The sequence below is a fragment of the Miscanthus floridulus genome, chromosome 1, assembly GCF_019320115.1.
Source record: "Miscanthus floridulus cultivar M001 chromosome 1, ASM1932011v1, whole genome shotgun sequence".
NCBI classification, from domain to species: Eukaryota; Viridiplantae; Streptophyta; class Magnoliopsida; order Poales; family Poaceae; genus Miscanthus; species Miscanthus floridulus.
This window is the reverse complement of record NC_089580.1, coordinates 3,853,272-3,875,126: the sequence shown is the minus strand read 5'-3', so window position 1 is coordinate 3,875,126 and position 21,855 is coordinate 3,853,272. Positions and strand designations below refer to the sequence as shown.

The 21,855-nt window shown below is 44.9% G+C and overlaps 1 protein-coding gene across 2 annotated transcripts; it reads left to right on the top strand.

The window, feature by feature from the left end:
• Positions 1-1,620: 1,620 nt before the first annotated feature.
• On the top strand, positions 1,621-14,682 carry LOC136498782 (protein DA1-related 1-like). 2 transcript variants are annotated; one of them, XM_066495248.1, is made up of 14 exons: positions 1,621-2,014; positions 2,216-2,456; positions 3,988-4,129; positions 4,979-5,066; positions 5,773-5,826; positions 11,661-11,823; positions 12,436-12,556; positions 12,633-12,716; positions 12,825-12,944; positions 13,147-13,359; positions 13,428-13,487; positions 13,595-13,713; positions 13,843-13,901; positions 14,040-14,682. In XM_066495248.1, exons 3-14 carry the CDS (start codon positions 4,022-4,024, stop codon positions 14,366-14,368), a joined length of 1,518 nt encoding a protein of 505 aa, XP_066351345.1. In that variant the 5' UTR covers positions 1,621-2,014; positions 2,216-2,456; positions 3,988-4,021; the 3' UTR covers positions 14,369-14,682. The 2 variants fall into 2 exon arrangements, with proteins under 2 accessions (XP_066351345.1, XP_066350900.1); XM_066494803.1 differs by having other exon boundaries at positions 1,632-2,014; positions 3,983-4,129; positions 14,040-14,681.
• The last annotated feature ends 7,173 nt before the right edge of the window (positions 14,683-21,855 follow it).

Here is a 21,855-nt window from a genome sequence, read left to right as displayed (position 1 = left end):
GGTGAGTGTCAATGCATGTTTAGATCCCATATATGCGAGTTAGAAGAAAACAACTATTTTTTCCTTTCAAATGTCTTGCTTGTTCTATCTGAAGTTTTGCAATGACATATATTTTGCAAGTTTCTGTCAGTTATGTTCACGATCTATGATAGATTGGGTAGTGGCGGAGCTTAAAGTAAAATTGAGAGGGGGCAACCAACTTAAAACTTGAGGTACCAATAGAGAGGGCTAGATTAGCAATTCATCAACACTTAAATGGTGGAATCAAGTGTTTTTAATAAACTTTCTAGTTAGGGGGGCCATGGCCCACTTTAATCTACACTAACCTCCGCCTCTGAGCTTGGGGTTTATCGAAGCACCGAGTATCATTGACGATAGTTTTACGGAGAAGTGCTGGCCATGATCTAAACTCAAAGTACAAGCACATTTAACAGCTAGAGAAGGAAAATATTAGTTGTGCATTCTCAAGGGAAGGAGACACGGGCTTGGCATGTATTTAAAGAAAGAAACTAGGATGGTGAGATGCGAGCAATGGAAAGTAAGAGTAGGTCTAATTTTACTTGAGCAATTTTTAGGACGTGCGGGTCTAGTTTTGCTTCGAAGACTTTGTATCAATTTAATATATGTTCTTGAAAATTTTAATAAAATCTTCCATTATACAAAAAGTAAAAGACATGAATCTGCAGAAGGGATAGAAAAAAACTAGTTGAGCTAGACAAAACCAAAACTATCTTTATGGCAAAGTTATACAAACAAATGTGTCTATTTACTGGTTCTTTAGAAAAGTATATGTTGGTCTTGTAGAAGAAATTAATGGATTTCAAGTAAAAATCTTTATGTAATGACTCCTAAGCAAATTCACATGAAAACAATGGGCTATAGGATTGTATCAAGTTTGAACAACCAACCAATAAAACAAAACAATAACTTAATAAACTGCGATGTTTTAGTATTTGGTGTAAGCACCGTAACACCCCAACAGAGGATGGGTGACGGAGTTTGTGGTGAGACGTATTCTCTATGGTAATTTTACTCTAAATTTCTAAAGATCCAAATTGAAAAAGACCGAAGAAAGCAACTCATAATGTCAATAAGACCAAATTTCCTCGGAACAAAATAGTCATATATAGCACCTTAGAATATATACATTGTGTTAATCGACTGTATGATGTGAACTTAATAGGTTGGCACATGTTTGAGAATATCTACTGAGTGCAACCTTTAGAGACTTTGTGTAATTCAAGTTCACTTCTCTCAAAGCATGGATGGATCAGTGCCAAAAGGAAAAACAGATAAGCAATATACTGATCACATTAAATTTATAATACCAAAAACATAAAGGGCTTTGGTGTAAAAACAGCCTGGCTAGCACTGCCATTGACTCTGGTAGCGACCTCGCACCCCACTCCCGTCTTCCCTCTCTCCAGCTCCCACCCCTCACCCGCCCGCTACAAGGTCGGAGCCCAACTGCCAGGGAATTTCCTGCGCGCGCAGGCAGGGCGCTCGACGGAATGCGTGCGCCAGACGTCGCCGCGCCGCCTCGACAGCCTCAGCCCCACATGGGCCTCCTCCTCCCCCCTTCCCCTCCCACCGGCCCCGCGCGTAGGGGTGGGTGTCGACGTCGCCGCGACAGCGACGCGGGCGGGCGGTGGGCGAGTGACAGTGGGATTGAACAGAGAGATGTCAACCTCAACTCGTTTTTGTCGTAAAAAAAAAAACCTCAACTCGTTATTTTTTTCTTCTCCCTCTTGGACTCACCCTCTACCTGCACCTCCGCTTCCCGTCCATGTCACGCTTTCGTCGCTTCTTTTCTTCCTCCATCATTTCTCCCCGTTTCGTCGAGCTTCTTTTCTGTCGCCTCCCCGTTTCGTCTATCTGCGGCCGGCCGGCCGGCCTTTCTGCTGCAAGGAAACAGAGATTATCTATTGGATCTTTCGAAAGGGAAAACCAAGATTCCGAGAGCAAGAAGCAGCCAAGCAGGGCGATCTTTGCTCAATTCGCAGGCTCTGAATTGGTCAGTCTTCTGCTCTTCTTCTTTTACTTGAAATTACAGTGGTCTTCTTGGCTTGTTCCTGTATTACTTTACTAGCTTCACCGGTACTCAAGTTAGTTTGGTAGCTGATGTCTTTTTGTGGTTGTTGAACCGTGGGCTCTGTACTTTGATGCTTTGTGGGGACTGGGGCTGCCATAATGGTTTCTTTCTGTTCTGGTGCAGGAGCTGGAAGTGTGGCGATTTCCTGATTGGGGACATAAGGTGGGGTTTGTCGCTACTACCCAGTGAGCTCCACGCGGTCCCTGCTGTTCTCCCAGTCAAAATTCTGTACCCTTCGGTGCTGGGATCAAGGAACTAGGCGTCAGAGTTGGGTTGTCTTGAACTCTTGATTCCTGCTTCATGGAAATTTTATCTGCTTTTCTCTGAATTCAAGATCCTCCCTATCGTTTCCAGGCTTCCCGAGGTAAGGATAAGATAATGACGTGACCCGTTTTAATTATTCTGTAGTCTCTTTCTCCTTTGAAGGCATTCTCTCTGCTGGTTCTTTTAGTACCGGGTACCGAAATTTGGATTGATCATACCATGATAGGTTGGCCTGATTCTCTCTACTGTTTGGTGGCCACTGATTTCCACAGAGCTTGAAAAAATATTTATATAAGCAGGGCTGCATATACAGTTTTGGTTTGTGAGGTTCTCAAAGGACAATTCCATGTATTATGTATAGTAATGTAAGAGAAATGTTAAGCCATTTTGTTGAATTTGTAGGGTACTTTTGATTTTTTTTTGGGAACTAGGATACTTTTGATTTGAGGACCCCAGACCATACATAACTTGTATGAGCACATGGGAAAATAAACAGCAGTCATAGCCGTGTAGGTGATCAATTGCTGGTCTCTTCATTGTAGCTTGCAATTACATAACAAGCCACTTGCCTATCTTACTCTTGTTCAAATGCAACTATGAGTCTTTCTGATAGTTTGTCCTTGAAATTTCAGTTGTCTTTCCATTGGTCTATAGAGGTTGTTCTTTGGGGTTACTTGTGTGTATTTTGCATTCTGAATGCCATGCACACAGAATCATCAATATTTCATCATTGTGGTGGCACACAAGCCCATTTGTTTTTTTATCTCACCATTTAAAGTAATGTAGAGTGCACTACCGAGAGTGGCCCATTTTCTACATAGTTGATAGTATTCACTTTCAAAGCAAAGAGCACTCTGTAAATTGTTTAAGTACTGATAAAATTTTAGGAGTGATTAATGCTAGAAACATGATGGTATTTTCCAGCAGTCTGCATCAATGCTTACCTTGGGAATCCACATTAGAAGAGTAATATGGAGATAGAATTGCTATACATTTGAGGAATCATAATTTTTAAGGCGTATGGCTTAATTTATAACCTATGAATGTGCTTGACCATTGAAAATTCACGAGCCTTCACCTTCACCTTCGAGGTCTGTGCTTGCTATTGGAATACGGCAACATGCATTGCAAAAGTAGTAAGGAAGACATAACTTCTATACATCAGTCGATGAAATTTTTGGGGACCACACAGAATTTCTAGCTTGTGAATGTGCTTGAAGATTCTTCTACCTTCATCTTTTGCTTAGCATGTGTCACTGGTGCCTCGCATCATACCTTCAGCAAAAGCTCAATGCCTGTTTTGCTGGATGTGCTTATGTTTCCAAGCAGTGAATGTTTTTAGATTTCTTTCGTATGATTCCAGTTTCAAGGCCACAGGGGATCTTAGGGGAGAGGCAAGCAAAGAGCTGGTAATGATGGTGTGTCATGTGTGTTTGGAACAGGGTAGGGACTACATAGTGGCGAGGGATTTCTATTGGATGTAGCACTAACATTTAAGGGTCAACTGCTACATAAGAAATACTCGAGTGTGATATAGACAGACCCTTAATTGCCTTCTTTAAATGTGAAGAGCTCATATGCACACATTTTCGCCAAATATGATTCTAAATGCATCTTGTTTTGCAGTGCAGGAAGAAGGATATTGTCCCTCTCCAAACTATAAGCATGGGTTGGTTGAGTAAAATATTTAAAGGTTCAGTAAATAGAGTTTCAAGAGGACACTACAACGGGAACTCCCATGAAGGCTATTCAACTCAGCACACTAAATCATATGTACTGCTCAGTTGCAGCTTATCCTCTTAATCTTTATCTTTACTGATGCAAATTAGTTCGTTTAAGTAAAACCTACTATAAAAAATGAAGAAGAGAATCATAGTGCATTGAAATGTGTCCCACAATATTATATACTATCAGTTGCTCAGTGCACTTGCCGTATTTGTTTACTCTCTCAATTTGAAATGGATCCTTCCCAATTTCTAATAAATAATGTTGATTAAAGTATATTGTTGGTATGCCTGCGTGGAAAAATATAAGTAGTGAACAACTTACCAATCTGTGCTTGACTAATGAGGACCCACAGTGTCGCGGAAATGCGTATGTTGCGTTGGATTTGCGGTCATACAAGAAGGGATCGAGTTCGGAATGATGATATACGTGATAGATTAGGGGTAGCACCAATTGAAGAAAAGCTTGTCCAACACCGGTTGAGATGGTTTGGACATGTCCAACGGAGACCTCCAGAGGCACCGGTGCGTAGTAGAATCCTAAGCCAGGATAGTAACGTGAAGAGAGGCAGAGGAAGACCGAAGTTGACTTGGGTAGAGGCAATAAAAGGAGACTTGAAAGGATGGAATATACCCAAAAACTTAGCCTTAGATAGGAGTGCTTGGAAAACAGCTATTCACGTGCCTGAACCTTGATTGCTTCTGTTGGGTTTCAACTCTAGCCTACCCTAACTTGTTTGTGACTTAAAGGCTTTGTTGTTGTTGTTGTATATATCAGGACTGACAACATGCTGCATGTTCCTAAGTCCTGAGAGGAAAGGAATAGAACTGGATGTGCTTTTTGCATACTTAATTATTCCCTGCTTATTTTTTACTATATAATTAAAATTTACTGTAGGGTGCACATGGCAATGAGGATGAAGACATGGATCATGCTATTGCATTATCCTTATCAGAGGAAGATCAAAGGAAGGGAAAGGCCATTGGTTTGTAGTGCTCTGCCCCATCTTTGCATGTTTTGGCTATTTCTATTTAGGGACAAATAGATTGCATATCTAATTCCTAAACTTGTGTGGTTTAGTTGTGTCTTTTTACTTGAGACTAAACTTTCAGATTTGCTAAACTGTTATAAGTTAGAGGGAACAGTTCTGAAACCTGCCGTAACTTAGCAACCAGTGATGCCGAAGCACTTTGATCTAATAATGGTAATGTTTGATGATATCCTCTGTGAAGTAATACTAATTCAAAACTAGTAAAACACTTTAAAAGACATCATAGTTCCATTTAAATTCAAAAGGCTAGCTCTTCATTAATTTCACATGCTGGCTGCAAAGTCAAATTATCAACCTGAACATTTGAGAAAAAAATAGCAACCTGAAAGAGCATGTCATCTCTAATTACCAATTAAATAGGGCATGCCTACCTTGGCCACATATACAAGTTCAGGTACTACATATGGAATCCTCGTGTTCAGGACTAAAAACAACACAGCTCATTTTTGGACATTTTTTTCTATAGGTATTAAGTTTCTTCTCTAGTAATTACCAGAAATACCAGACAGCTGGTTTTAGATTGAAATGTTAGAATTATGCATATAAGGTGTTTGAGGAAAAGCATATTCATATAAGCACGATTAGTCAGAAATATGAATTCTAATGCTTTGTCATTTGTTTTTATTTAATTATGAACCAGATACCGGGCATCATTTAGATGAAGATGAAGAGCTTGCACGGGCTCTGCAAGAAAGTATGAATGATGGACCTCCTCTTCAAATATTCATTCAGATAATTGTTCATTAATTTCACATTATGACCACAAAGTCAAATAGGCAACCCAAAATTCCATTTCTTCTCTGTTAGCAAGTTATGTTTGCCTCCTAGCCTATTGTGCCCGCGCCTTGGACTCTGGATACAGCCATGCGCCAGGCTAGGCACTTGTGCTATTTAGTATGAGTTAATTAGGTTCCTAGATTGTGTTCACACCTTGAACCCTTGAGTTCTCCTGCCTATATATTGTAATCCCTTGTAATCTGTGATCTATCAACATATACTATTCAGAGTTTATCTCTCTCACATGGTATCACGAGTCCGGGTAACACCCGTTTTCCCTTCCGCTTCTCTGGCGTGCTGCTTCTAAGCGCCGCCGCCTCCGGCGCGCAGCCCCTTGCGCCGCCCCTCCCTTCTCCGCCATGGCCGGCTCCCTTCACCCCTCTGCTGCTGACAACGAGGCCGAGCGCAAGCGCCAGGAGGACGCCCGCGCCGCCCACAACGAGGCCGAGCGCAAGCGCCAGGAGGACGCCCGCGCCGCCCAGGCTGCCGTCCGTCGCGCCGCTCTCGCTCGCGCCGAAGAGGCCGAAGCCGAGGCCGCCGCCGCGGCTGCGCGCGTCCGCGCCGCCCTGGAGCGCGCGGCCCAGGAGCGGGCCGCTGCCGACCCTCCCCTTGAAGATCCGCCAGAGGACCGCGACGAGGACGCGTCCTCCCTCTTCGATGGCCCTCGTACCTCAGTTCAGGCCGCCATAGCTCTTCAGGAGGCTACTGCTGTTCTTCACCTGCACGCCCAAGCTGTGGCCGTCCAGAACATCCGTCATCTTGTCCGCGTCGTTCTCGACGTCACCTCCGGCAGCTTCGCTCGGTGGCGCGAGCAATTCCTGCTCGCCCTGGGCAAGTACTCCCTTCGGGGCCATGTTCTTCAGGACGATCGTCCCCTGAACTCGCCAGACTGGGAACGCATGGACTGCATCGTCCGCTCCTGGCTCTACGGCACCCTCTCCGACAATCTCCACGACATTGTCCGGCATCGCGGCGACCAAGGCGACACTGCCCGTACCACCTGGCTTGCCATTGAGAGCCAATTTCTCGGCAACCGGGAGGCGCGCGCTCTCATTCTTGACGCCAAACTTCGCACGCTTGTCCAGGGGGACCTATCTGTCACCGACTACTGCAAGCTTCTCAAGACCACCGCCGACAACCTCGCTGATCTAGGTGAACCCGTCAGCGACCGCTCCCTCGTCCTCAATCTCATACGAGGTTTGAACGAGCGGTTTGTCTCCGTTGGCCGCCATCTTCGACGCAGCCGTCCCTTCCCTTCCTTCTTGGAGGCTTGCGACGAGTTCACTCTCGAGGAGCTTACCATGGGGGCCCCGACTCCGTCTCCTCCCACGGCTCTCGTCGCCAGCACAGGCAGCGGCTCCTCGTCCCCTCGTCCCGCCTCCCAGCAGTTTTCTGGGCATCCCAACACCGAGCCTGGGGGTGGCAAAGGGGGCGGCTTTGGTGGCAAAAACAATCGTCGCGGCGCTCGGGGCCGAGGCGGCAACGGTGGACACAGGGGCGGCAAAGGCGGCGGCTCAGGCACGTCTGCTCCATCCAACCAGGGGGCGAGTGGGTCTTGGCCCACCCACTACAACCCGTGGCTCATTGTCCCCGGGCCGCGTCCTCTGCTTCGCGGTGCACCCACCCAGCCACCACACCAGCAGGCGTTGCTGGCACAACAGGGAGCCTTCCTGGCTTCGCAGCAGCACCCTCCAGCACCGTTTCAGCAGCAGTACCTGCAGCAGGCCTCTCCTGCTGCCTTCTACGGTCAGCAGGGTGCTCCTGTGCCTTTCTTCGGCACCTCGGCTCCTCCCGGCTTCTACACCTCTCCAACCGGTCTTCCGGCGGCCTTCGATCAGCAATCCCTTGCTTCCACCTTCAGCACCATGACATTACAGCAGCCGCCGAACAACGACTGGTACTTCGACTCAGGTGCCACCTCCCACATGACTTCTGATTCTCGCACTCTTTCACACCCTAACTCTTCACAGAATCCTTCTCCTTCTTCTATCATTGTCGGTGATGGCTCCTTACTTCCTGTCACCGCCACTGGCACCACCACTCTCACCGATTCTCTATCCCTCAATAATGTTCTTGTTTCACCACGCCTCATTAAAAACCTCATTTCAGTACGTCAGTTCACCACTGACAATAATTGTGCCGTTGAATTTGACCCTGCTGGTTGTTCTGTGAAGGATCTGGAGTCTCACAAGGTGATCATCAGGTGCAATAGCTCCGGCCCCCTCTACCCATTACATCTCCCCGGCGCCACCGCCCTTGCTGCTGATTCCTCACCTGCACTTTGGCATCGTCGGCTTGGCCATCCTGGTCGTGACACGTTGTCCAAAGTCACCTCTGTTATTCCTGGCTGTACTAAAGAACTTGGTTCTATTTGTCATGCGTGTCAGTTAGGGCGTCATACACGCCTTCCCTTTCAAACATCATCTTCTCGGGCCTCTAATTTATTTGAGCTCATTCACTGTGATTTATGGACTTCCCCAGTTGTTAGTGTTTCTGGCTTCAAATACTACTTAATTATACTCGATGACTATTCCCACTATGTTTGGGCGTTTCCTCTTCGTCTCAAATCTGACACGTTTACCACTCTAACTAACTTTCTCGCCTATGTTCGCACTCAGTATGGCACTGCTGTAAAAGCTATCCAGTGTGACAATGGCCGGGAGTTCGATAACTCTATCTCCCGCTCTTTCTTCCTCACCAACGGCATCCACCTTCGCATGTCCTGTCCATATACTTCATCTCAGAATGGGCGGGCTGAGCGCATGATCCGCACCATCAATAATGCGGTTCGCTCCCTTCTTATTCAAGCTTGCATACCCCCTTCATACTGGGTTGAAGCATTACACGTCGCCACACATGTTCTCAACATCCTACCCACCAAAACCCTTCACTCCTCCACACCTCACTCTGTCCTGTTTGGTGTTCAGCCCCAATACGACCATCTTCGCGTCTTTGGCTGCGCTTGCTATCCTAACCTTTCCGCCACAGCCACCCACAAACTTGCACCTCGATCCTCCTTGTGCATCTTTCTTGGCTATTCCTCCAACCATAAAGGATACCGCTGTCTCGACCTTCAAACCAATCGTGTTCTCATCTCTCGACATGTCGTGTTTGATGAGAACTCGTTCCCCCTTTCCCAGCAGCCCACTCCTCCCAATCCAGCGGACTTCGATTTTCTAACTGATGATGCTGATCCCATGCCCAGTGCACCACTACCTTTATTTTCTACAGGTACCTCCGTTGGTGTTCCTGCACGGCCACGTGCAGCACCCCCTGTGGCATTCAGTGACGGTGCAGCCGTCGAGACAGCAACTGCCACTCCGGTGCCGGGCAAGGTTCTTTCACCAATATCAGGCGCCCGGCAGGCCACTCCCTCTACACCTGCTGCTGCTGCAGCTCCAGGCGCTGCTGCAGCCCGGCAGGCCGCTCCATCTACGCCTGCTGCTGCTGCAGCTCCAGGCGCTGCTGCAGCCCCCGGCGCCCCAGGTCCCTCCGTTCCTGCAGCAGCCCCCGTCAGGCCTCGACCACTGCTGGTGTATTCACGGCGCCAGGCAGTCGCTCCTCCTCCGCAACCGTCTGCCTCCAGCCCGCCGGCTCTGCCCAAGGGCGCCGTGTTTGTGCAGCCCACCATCAACAATCACAGCATGACAACACGCGCCAAAGTTGGTCACCAGTTTCCTAGTGTCTACAACAGCACAACACTGTCACCGGTGCCCCGCAGCTTCCGTAGTGCCCTTACTGATCCCAATTGGAGGGCTGCCATGGAAGAAGAGTTCTCTGCTCTCCTTCAGAACAACACATGGGAGCTTGTTCCTCGACCGTCTCAAGGCAACATTGTCACTGGTAAATGGATTTTCAAGCACAAATTCAGGGCTGACGGATCCCTAGAGCGCTACAAGGCTCGTTGGGTCCTTCGAGGCTTTACTCAGCGCCCGGGGATCGACTTTGACGAGACATTCAGTCCTGTTGTCAAGCCCGCCACAGTTCGGACAGTGCTCTCCCTCGCCCTCTCCCGCGAATGGCCAGTTCACCAGCTCGATGTAAAGAATGCCTTTCTACACGGGATCCTGTCTGAAACTGTTTTTGCTGCACAGCCTGCTGGTTTTGAGGATCCCACTCATCCCGGATATGTCTGTCGACTCAACAAGTCTCTCTATGGTCTCAAGCAAGCTCCTCGGGCATGGTACAGTCGCTTTGCTACATTTATTCTCTCACTTGGATTTGTGAATGCCAAGACAGACACCACCCTATTTATCTACCATCATGGTGCCGACACAGCATACTTGCTGCTGTACGTAGATGACATCATCCTCACTGCCTCCTCTACAGCTGTCCTCCGTCGCATCATATCTGCCCTACAGCATGAGTTCAACATGAAGGACCTTGGCAAGTTACACCATTTTCTTGGAATGCAAGTTCAGCACCGGGATGGATGTCTGCTTTTGTCTCAGCAACAATACATGATGGAGATTCTTGACCGGGCTGGTATGACTGAATGCAAACCCTGCTCTACTCCAGTTGACACCAATCCAAAGCTATCTGCAGTAAGTGGTGACCCAGTTCAGGATCCCTCTGATTTTCGCAGCCTAGCTGGTGCTCTTCAGTACCTCACTTTCACTCGTCCGGACATTGCTTATGCTGTTCAGCAAGTGTGTCTCCACATGCATGATCCACGGGAACCTCACTTGGCTGCCCTCAAGCGGATCCTTCGGTATGTTCGCGGGACTCTACATTTGGGGTTGGTGCTCCGCCCCTCATCTCAACATGAGCTGGTCGCCTACTCTGATGCTGACTGGGCCGGCTGCCCGGATACTTGCAAGTCCACTTCTGGATATGCGGTCTTCCTTGGTGATAACCTCATTTCCTGGTCCTCCAAACGCCAAAACACCGTGTCCCGATCCAGTGCCGAAGCTGAATATCGCGCCGTTGCCAACACTGTTGCAGAAGCTTCCTGGCTGCGTCAACTTCTCAGCGAATTACAGTCCCCCTTGCAGCGTGCTACATTGGTCTACTGTGACAACATCAGCGCCGTCTACATGTCCGCCAACCCAGTCCAGCATCAGCGGACTAAACACATCGAGATTGATCTCCATTTTGTTCGGGAACATGTTGCTCTTGGTGCTGTTCGAGTTCTTCATGTTCCTACCACCTCTCAGTATGCCGACATCTTCACCAAAGGATTGCCATCTTCGCTCTTCACAGAGTTTAGAACCAGTCTGAACGTCCGCTGCACCGATGCTCAGACTGCGGGGGGATGTTAGCAAGTTATGTTTGCCTCCTAGCCTATTGTGCCCGCGCCTTGGACTCTGGATACAGCCATGCGCCAGGCTAGGCACTTGTGCTATTTAGTATGAGTTAATTAGGTTCCTAGATTGTGTTCACACCTTGAACCCTTGAGTTCTCCTGCCTATATATTGTAATCCCTTGTAATCTGTGATCTATCAACATATACTATTCAGAGTTTATCTCTCTCACATTCTCTTATTGCCAACTAAATAATGCTTGTGCATGCCTTGACCACATATGCAAGTTCAGTGATTAAATATGGAGTTCTCAAGTTCAGGGGCCAAAAATAACACAACTTTGTCGTTCGAAAAAAATAACAACTTTATTAGACAGGGTGTTCCTGTAATATTAAATTTGATTCTTTAGTACTTACCAAAGAATTGCAAATAGCAGTTCTTGTTAACAAATGAGTACTGTTGGTCAGAACCATGAATTTTAATGCTTTGTCTTATAATAATGAACCAGATACTGGCCATGACCTAGACGAAGATGAACAGCTTGCACGGGCTCTGCAAGAAAGTATGAATGATGGACCTCCTCGTCAGGACATTCCAGTTGAAGATGTTCACTCAGAAAGTGCTCCAGCAAGTGGCTTGCCCTCAAATATTTTCCCCACAAGTGGCTTGAGGTATTTCTCGTAATGGTACATTAGGATGCTTCGTTAGTTGCTTTTGCCACCTTGCATATCCTACAATCTAATTAGCACAAATTTCTTTGTTATCTACCTTTTAAAAATACTAATAAGCATAAACACACTCTGCTTGGAAGATACTTCTGATAATCAGTAGAAAATCTACCCTGAAACATTAGGCATCAGATGTGTTAGACTTGGATCCCTCGCATTAGCTTGTTGGTTTCTCACATATGACGAGAAAAAAAAACAACTCTGAGTTTGGATTCTAGGGTAGGGCTATGGTTTGAGTTTGTAGAAGCACCATTTGTTCTGGAAACATGATACGACTTCAAACTCAGATATCCCAAAGGCTACCCGAGTGAGATATATATTACATAATGAGCCAGTATTCAAAGAAGGCTAGATACAGAAGGATAATATGGCTCAGAATTGTCTACATCTAATACTATAGGATTATCTTGACTGGATATGCAACATGGATCAATTTGTCTGGTTATCTGAGCCTTGTTCTAGTGTGATGGAGAATCTTATTATCTGATGTTCTCTCATTAAGCTTTTTCTGGTCTGTAATTTTTGTGTATCTGGTTGCACCACTGCCTTCTGTAGGGTTTGTGCTGGATGCAAAAGTCCAATTGGTCGTGGTCGGTTTCTCAGTTGTATGGACTCTGTTTGGCACCCCGAGTGCTTTAGGTGTTATGCTTGCGATAAACCAATATCAGAGTATGAGGTATACAATAGAACGTTCCTGACCTAACATTCTTCAACTTCACAAGATAATTAACACCAGCCTTTCTTTTTGTAAGTTTGCTGTTCATGAAAACCATGCGTACCACAGGCCCTGCTACAAGGAGTGTTTCCATCCTAAATGTGATGTTTGCAGTAGCTTTGTAAGCACTCTTCACTTTGATTTGATAAATGAGCTTGAAAATTTAGTAGTAAATAATCCTGATTATCCATTGGGTTATTCTTATTGCTGATGGAATTTTGGTAACCAGATTCCCACAAATAAAAATGGCCTCATTGAATACCGGGCCCATCCTTTCTGGATGCAGAAGTATTGTCCTTCCCATGAAAACGATGGTACACCTAGGTGCTGCAGTTGTGAACGAATGGAGGTTAGTGTTATGGATTTATAAAAAGAAAATGCTGATCCCAAATGCTATTTCAAATACTCCAACAGCTGCATTTGCCTCTTTTCAGAAATTTACCTGTGAATTTGATGAATTGTATTATCTTGTGCCACCTATGTGCACATCTTCCTGACCTTGGCTATTCCAATGACATTTCCTTCTTTTATTGTTTGTTGTCAACCCCTAGCCAAAGGACAGTCAGTACATAACATTAGATGATGGCCGGAGACTCTGCTTGGAGTGTCTGCATACTGCTATTATGGAGACCAATGAATGCCAGCCACTATACATTGATATTCAAGAATTTTATGAGGGTATGAACATGAAAGTAGAACAACAAGTTCCCTTGCTTTTGGTTGAGCGACAAGCTTTAAATGAAGCCATGGAAGCAGAGAAATCTGTAAGTGACATTCTATCCTTTATTATGCGGTATATATAACATATATCTAATGTACTCTCATCGATTAGGTGCACCACCTTCCTGAAACCAGAGGCCTCTGCCTATCTGAGGAGCAGATTGTCAGAACTGTATGTGATCTTAAAACATTTCCTTGTTTTGCTTAATTGGTCTACTGAATTTGTGAGCCTCAAGGCCACTTATGATTAAACATAAATAACATAATAATATTGTCCAGATATTAAAAAGACCAATAATTGGACCAGGCAACAGAATCATAGATATGATCACAGGACCATACAAACTCATTCGACGGTGTGAAGTGACTGCAATTCTTATACTGTACGGGCTGCCAAGGTGATTTTTTCTCATTATTTAACAAACTAATTACAATTGATGTAGTTTCCCTTTGATGAAAGTTGATTCTACTATCAATTCATCAGAATGGATGCATGTTTTAATTTTTATTTATTTACTTGCATGCAGGCTGCTAACTGGCTCGATTCTGGCTCATGAGATGATGCATGCTTTCCTCCGACTTAAAGGTATTCTGGTTGTGCTTGTTTATCTACGTTTGCAGCATCCTCTTCATGTCTACGTTTGCAGCATCCTCTTCATTCTTCTATATCATTCTATGTTTGCAGAACAGCAGTATTTAATCTTAACACCTTTTTTTTGGGTAGGATACCGAACCCTGAGTCCAGAGGTTGAAGAAGGCATCTGTCAGGTTCTAGCTCATCTTTGGCTTGAGTCAGAAATCACATCAGGTTCTGGTAGCATGGCAACCACCTCAGATGCGTCGTCATCATCATTGTCAACATCTTCCTCATCAAAAAAGGGTGCAAAGACGGAATTCGAAAAAAGACTTGGCGAGTTCTTCAAGTACCAAATTGAAACAGATTCTTCTGTGGCTTATGGAGATGGGTTTCGAGCAGGCATGCGAGCCGTTGAGCGGTATGGCTTGAGAAGCACCCTTGATCATATCAAGATGACGGGGTCTTTTCCATACTGAAGCTGGGTTTTCCCCTCTGTTTGAATATGGGTATAGATTTTTTGAGAACTTTTGGTTCAGGTTATACATACGAAAAGCCGAAAAGGGTATATATTGTCTACAGTAAAAGAAATGTCGAGAAGAGAAATCAGGGTTTAGCTATACTGTCCATTGCAGGATTTACAATTATATAATTTTACAGTACACACATGAAGGTAAGTGGTCTTTAGCTTGACCAACCTTGTAGAATGCTGTCGCTTAATGCAAAAGAACTTCGAATGTTTTGCTGTTCTTGAAATGCAATTGTTTGGATGCCCTGCTCTTTTCTACTGTATTTCTTGCCCCCTTTTGTATCTTAGTAGATTCCAAGCCAATTCTCGAAGGACCTTGTTCGTTTACTTCTTTGATTTATATATAGAAAGGACTGTTCAGCTTAGGATTTGTTTTTGCAAGGGGGAGGGTGCACCATTATATTCATTCATGTTTTTGAAACAGAGGCTTATTCTTATATAATAGGCCAAGGGCTTAAGAAGGCCGTCAGGCCTTGTTTGGAAGGAAGGCCCAGTAACGACCGAAATCTTGGGTCATTCACACGCGTGGATAACCCACATAGTAACTAGTAGTAAGCTTTCCTCTCGTTTCCTCCACCGGTGAAAAACCCAAACGTCTATGCAATCTTTCCTGCTGCCGGTTGGGCTAACATTTTATTTATACAATTATACTTGGCATCTGTCGCTGCAGTCCCGAAAAGGCCCACGACGTGGCCCACTGTAGCTCAGCATCTACCAAAACTAGCAGGGATGGCAATGATGAGACATAAATAAATCTGCTAAAAATTTCTCAAAAAAAAAAAAAAAAAATCTGCTAAAAAACAGCAGAATACATTAAGCACGTTAGAATGCCTAAATATCAGAGACTAGAGTATATTGTTCTCATCTACTTGTATTGTACAACGATTTTTCCGTCAAATGCATCTTCCCTCAAAACAGAAATCACTTCTTTGATTCCTCTTAGGTCAAGAGAGTTTCATGGCATTAAATGAGCTGACATGGCATGAACTAGATGAAAAGAGAGATGATAAAAGTTTCGTGGGATGAAATGAGTTTCATTGCGATAAACACCCTATTCGCTTGATCGTTTTTGTGGCTTATAAGCCGGCTGTTGTTGTTTTGTTGTGAGAGAAAAACACTGTATCATGACTGATAAGCATGGCTGATACGATCAAGCGAACATGGTGAAAACTCATCTACACTGTTTTCAATACATCGATGAGTCTTGTAAATTGGGTGATGAAACCTCAACTAAGACTGACCTGAGTATGCATAGCAATCTAGAAGTTAAGCCACCAAGTTACTTTAGGTTTACGGGTCAAAAAGTTGCTTTAGGTTTGAACTTACATCCATCTCAAAAAGAAGGGCCTGAATTTCCACGGTGCTGGCAGCTTGGATAGATGCACCAAAAGACCGTCATGTTTGATGACTTAATCTTTTTTTTGTTAGGAACATAATGCGAGATGATAATGCATCAAGATAATCTCCATAGGTTTATAATAACAAATAAATGCACTATCAACTATCAAGATATTTCATTGTGAACTTAATGAAACCAATTTGATGTTTGATGGTGTACTTTCCTGTAAAATTAATCTAATTAGAGAGGTTTATATTTTAACTTAAAATAAAACCAAACCTCTATCTTTTGCTTGAAACCAATGGAGTTATTATATATAAAACAGGTTGCCGCATCACGCCTAAACCGCCTTGCTTGTGGTGGTCCATGACTCCATGGACGTTTCGCAATCATGTCGGTTGCTTTTAGGCTAACACGAAAAATCGGTGCCGTCATATTAGTATTGTGTCTCAGTCGATGGGTAGGTAACAACTCGAAGACTCACAACAAGTGTCATGAACTAGACCACAATTGAGCTGGTAGCATGCGAACTAGACCACAATATTGTTGACTATACTACTCTTTTAGATTAGCAATCAATATCTACCAAATGCAGCTAGTAGTAATTTTAGCTAGATCTAGCTAGTGTGGTGTTTAGAATTCTTTTTTGTGAGGATCATTGTGGTTTTGTTTGGTTTCGATTTAATGAAGTCAAACTCTTGTTTTTTCATTGAATTCTTTTCCCAGCAGGAATACCACTGGCAACATCTTATGTACCAACTATATCCTGATGAGATATGATGATCGTTGGCCTATCATCAACGAAAAAGAGAGATTCTATGAAACATCACATTCCATTATATTGTTTTTTTTCTTTAAAAATGTGAATTATAACTCCTCCAAGGGTTCTAATAATAAAGAAATAGCATCTTGTTTTTTTGTAACAGATAAAGTCTAAACCTATGTCGTTGTAAAGTAACAAAGTCTAAACCTATGAAACACTTAGCTCATGCATTTTCAACGAAGAATAATCAGCTACCTACTCACTTGATAACTTGGTCGCCGTAACATAGAAGGAAAAAAATATCCACCAAATCATTCAAGCCGAATCCAAAGTCAATAATAGCTGGAGCACCGGTGGATGTGACCATGTGGGAAATTAGAGGACCGGATCGGATGAACAAAGCCGGAAATTAAGGTAGGTTCACATCAAGTTGCTTCCATACATTGTTATCATTTAGGTGTGGATACAAAGGTTTATGGGAATAGCAAATTCATGTAGTTTAGATTTCTTCCGGTGGAACCTATAGATGGCCATGGGTCCGGCCCGGTCCGGCCTGGCACAGCACGCGGGCTGCTCGGGGCGTGCCGAGTCATGCACCGTGCCTGCCCTATGGCCTAGGCACGGCCCTATGGGCCGGTAGTCGTGCCGTGCCGGCCCGCTGAGCACGACCAAATCTGCGGATCGTGCCAGCCCACAGCCCGGTCCCCTTAAATTACCTCAAAAAATTCATCTCATACAACACTTAGCAAATATGACATTCTCAATCAGATCACAAGCATATATTATAACTTCTAAGTTCTAAGTTCACAGATTATAACTTCTAAGTTCACATTCACAATCAGATCACTTACCAAATTTCACATTCACAAATCAGAACTGAGCTCAACTCCAAATGACCAAATCCAACAAAACAAAAGACACAAGAGAGACAATTAAGATAACTGAGCTGTTTGTGCAATGCCCTTTCTAGGTAAAACTCACCATTGTGAGAAACCCTAGAAAGAGAAAAAGAGTGCAGCACAACTCTTAATTAAGTCTTAAACATGTTCAAAGGTCTCAAATCCCACAGAAAATAAATACAGATTACAGATCACACTCTCAACTCTCAACCAGCAGCACCCCTAGATGTACCAGTAGCAGCACCCCCGGATGTACCAGCAGCAGCACCCCCAGATGTACCAGCAGCATCTTCATCGAGATATAAATTCTTGAAGGAATCCTCCAACTCTTGGTTGTCAACAATATGCTGTAACGTTCTTTCTCCTAACTCCCAATCCTTTATGCAAGTCAGCATCTCTACAATTTCAGGCAACAAATGTGTCGCCGCTCCTCAATGATCCTTCCTGCTAAGCTGAAACATGATTGTGAAGAGACAGTAGAAACAAGAACTTACATAATATCTCAAGCCATGATAGATATGATTGGATATGTTAGTTTATGGTCATGCCACCAGAGAAGTAAATCAAAATCATCCTCATATGATTGTCACTGTCAACATAAACTGAGAGCTCACACGTAACAAAACCAGATGTAAATGAAGTGAGGGCAGAGGCAGGGGAAGGACCAACAACACCAGATCCAGGGCCTCCAAAGATCCTTCCCCATGCCTATTTTCTTTTACCTGTATGGCTTGCAGGTTGTGTAGCCCTTTGAGACCTAGCTGCATCAAACTTTCTCTCATATTTGTTAATCAACTTGTAAATTTCAGTTCTCACATCAGCATAATATGAACTGTAATCACAACCAGTGTACTCTTTAAGTCATTGCAGAACATTAAATAGACCTCTCATCTTAGCTCTAGGATCAAGAATGAATGCAAATGAATATAATAAAGGTATGTCATGCCAGTATTTAAGGAATTTAAGCTTCATAGGATATACAATAGACATTAGATTTTGATCTTTTTCACTTGCATGCAAATGTGAAGCAATATCAAAAGATGATGCAGAATAAGTGGACTAGTTAGATAGTAAACACCAGAAAGAACAACAATGTTGTCATAAAATATTTTCAGGAACTCTAATATCTTCTCAGCTACATACCAATGCCTTGTAGACAACAATTGTGACCCATAATTGGCATTAATGAACATAGAAAAAACATCCTTATATGGAACCAAGTGTTTAAGCATAAGGTATGTAGCATTCTATCTAACATACATATCTAAGCTAAACTTTTTAGGTCTAACACCCTGAGCAGTACAATAGTTCTTGAACATATCAATTCTTTGATTAGAGGAATTCAAGAAGTTAATAGTAGATCTAAAATCTTCTAAGTAAGGTTTGAACCTCTTTAAATCAGATTTTACAATCAGATTAATGATATAACAAGCACAACGTTGATGCACAAGACTATACTTAACCTTAGAAGGATCTACAGGCTCAGGTGAAGGATCAACACCCAAATAACCAGCAAACAGAGATGTCAAAGTACTCATAGCCTTAGCATTAGAAGAAGCATTGTCTAAAGTTATAGAGAAAACCTTATCAATCAGACCATACTCCTCAATGACACAAGCAATTCTTTCAGCAATATTTTTACTAGTATGTTTCACCTCAATCAACCTAAAACCAATAAAAACCAATAACCTTTTTCTGTAACTCTCAATCAGCACTGATATAATGAGCAACAACAGTAATGAAGTCTTCCTTAGCATTACCAGACCAAATGTCTGAAGTCAGTGCAACAGAGGAAACAACAGACAACACATGATTCTTAAGCATATTACGACGTTCAGTAAATAACTTACTAAGATCTCTAGTGGTGGTCTATCTAGATACCTTAACAAACCTAGAGTTATGAGCACGAACAATGTACTCCTCCCAGGCCTCTGTCTCACCGATACCTAAGGCAGATCAAGCCTAGCAATCAAGCAACATAACTTAGATCTAGCAACATCAGGTTTATAGTCCTAGTTATGCACAGAACCATCAGGATTGTAAGCAAGCCTAGACTGAACCCTAGCACGTTGATCAGTATTTTGCTTACAAGATTTCTGGTGCCTCTTCAAGTGACCAGTGCCAGCACTAGATCTAGCAGACAAAGTACTCTTACATATTTTACAGGTAGCTTTAGTACAAATCTTAACTCCATTCACAGTCTTATAGATCTCATCAAAATTAGCCCACACAACAGATTTACGCTTACTAATAGAGGTACTAGTACCAGCAAAAGATGGAGTAGAGCTGGTGGAGCCGACCGTGGTCCCAGTCGCCATCGCCCCTTCACCACCGCCATCATCTAGATCGATCGGAGCATAGCCGTCTCTGAGATCGATATCGAACAACGCAGCAGCGTTGTCATGGGTGTCGTCGTCGTTCTCGCCCTCGGGAGCCAGGCATGGCGAAAGGATGCCATCGTCTTCAGCCATGGCCTCTCCAGCCCCGTTCCTCAATGGTGCGAGTGGCCTCCTTTCTCACTCTATGCCACAGCTAGAGGATGAAGCATCGGTTACCGACCTACGCAAAGAGATGAAGGAGGAATAGATAGAATCAGAAATAGTTAGACAGATCAAGATAGAAGAAGAGGGTTAGGGTTAGGGTTTACCTATGCAACTGGAGCCTGGTGCCAGAGAAGATGACGGCCCCAAGAGAAGACGACACACCGTTAGCAAGGATGATGAGCAGCAGAGGAGGGAAGACAGGAACAAGAACTCACATAGTCACCAAGATCTAGAGGGGTCAAGGGGAGAGAGGGAGGGTATCAGGGAGGAGGAGAAGGGAGCGGCTCGACAACGACAGGCGGATCAAATCGAGGTCACCGGAGTTGGGGGAGGTCACCAGAGATGGCGAGGTGAGAGCAAGAGCGAGAGCGACTCGAGAGAGCGGCGCAGCGCGGGTGGGTGCAGAATGATTTAGGGTTTGGTGAGGGAGGGGAGTGGGAGCTATCAGGTTCATAAACCCGGGGTCCCTCGGGGACCGACTTCCACGCCAGGGCTCGGCACAGGAGGACGACCTTTTCTTCTTCTGGACCGGACCAAGAGTCTAAACTCAATAGACCGAAGCACTCGCTTCAGGCCCTGGCCGCCTTCGGCCCATCTTTCCGACCGGAGCACTAGCTCAGGCTTAGGCCAACTCTGAACGGCCTCTCTGATCGGAGCGCTAGCGTCAGGCCCCGGCTGTCTTCGCATGGCCTCCACTCGGAAAGCCTGACCCGAGGACCGCCTCCAACTCCGACCCCATGTCTCTGACTGGGGTTCATAGAAAACCCTGCCCATCACTATTCTCTGACTAGCGCGCTAGAAACAACTAGGGCCATCCGACCGGGGACGCCCACTCAGATGGAACCAGGAGGCGTACGAAGGAAGGCAAGACGGGGCTCACAAGTCAAACCACGCCACCAGGGACCATACCCTGTGGAACATTACTTTACAGCCGCCCCGCCACAAATAGTATTGTAGGCGCCAACAATTACCTCTATAGTATTGTAGGCACCGGTCAAAACACCCGTACGGTAAGACCCCCCATGTGCCTCTGGGCATCAACAGTATTGTGGGCACCGGAATTCACCGTACCAGGTGAATGTGGTAAAGTCATGCCTCCAGTCGGCGAGATAGCATTTTTGCAGGTACTAATGTCCTCCAGTCTTGAAGAAAGCAGCTCAACCTCCCACATGTACCTGACATTCTACAGTGACATCAATAGTATTGTGGGCACCCACCATTATCCCGTCCCCATCGGTGTGGGCAACAAGGCTTAGAAACGTCCGTACTCACTATCTCCCTTTCACTTGTAAAGCCATCCCCTTCTTCTATAAAAGGGGACGTGCTCCCTCCAAACACAGGCAGTTAACCCAAGTCGACTTCTTCAAGCTTAGACTCACTAGATCAACATCAACACCTTACAACCGTAGGACACCAAGTTCCGACCGTAACCCTTCCGGTCGGAGGCAACCGAACCTTTTGTACACCCCCTTCTTTCTCCTCCTCGTTTGTACCCCCACTATAGACTTTGAGCGCCTGGGCTCAGGAATAAAGTCACCGACCGACCCCGACTGGATGTAGGGCACGTTGCCCAAACTAGTATAAATCCTGTGTCATTGAGCGTTAGGCCACCTCCGATCACAACGTACAGCAAAACTACTAATATTTACTAGTTGGTCACTTTCTGCACCGATAGTTGGTGCCGTCCGTGGGGAAGGCGCTGTACGTTCAACACTTTTTTTGTAATCGGATGGTCCATTTCTCCGCCACCTCCGCCGTGGCGGGCTCGAGCGATACAATTCACTTTGGCTCGATGGAATTTCCCGCACTCTCGCCCACCGGGATGCGGGTTCCACCCGTCTTCGAGCCCTCTTAGGCCTTCCACTTCGGAGGCCTAGACTTCGTCGCCGACCG

Excerpts from the sequence above, each read along its gene's own strand:
- LOC136498782 (XM_066495248.1), top strand. The coding sequence starts at position 4,022 with ATGGGTTGGTTGAGTAAAATATTTAAAGGTTCAGTAAATAGAGTTTCA. Across the intron at positions 12,717-12,824 it reads GTGATGTTTGCAGTAGCTTT|ATTCCCACAAATAAAAATGG; the intron begins GTAAGCACTCTT and ends TTTGGTAACCAG. Across the intron at positions 13,360-13,427 it reads CCATGGAAGCAGAGAAATCT|GTGCACCACCTTCCTGAAAC; the intron begins GTAAGTGACATT and ends CTCATCGATTAG.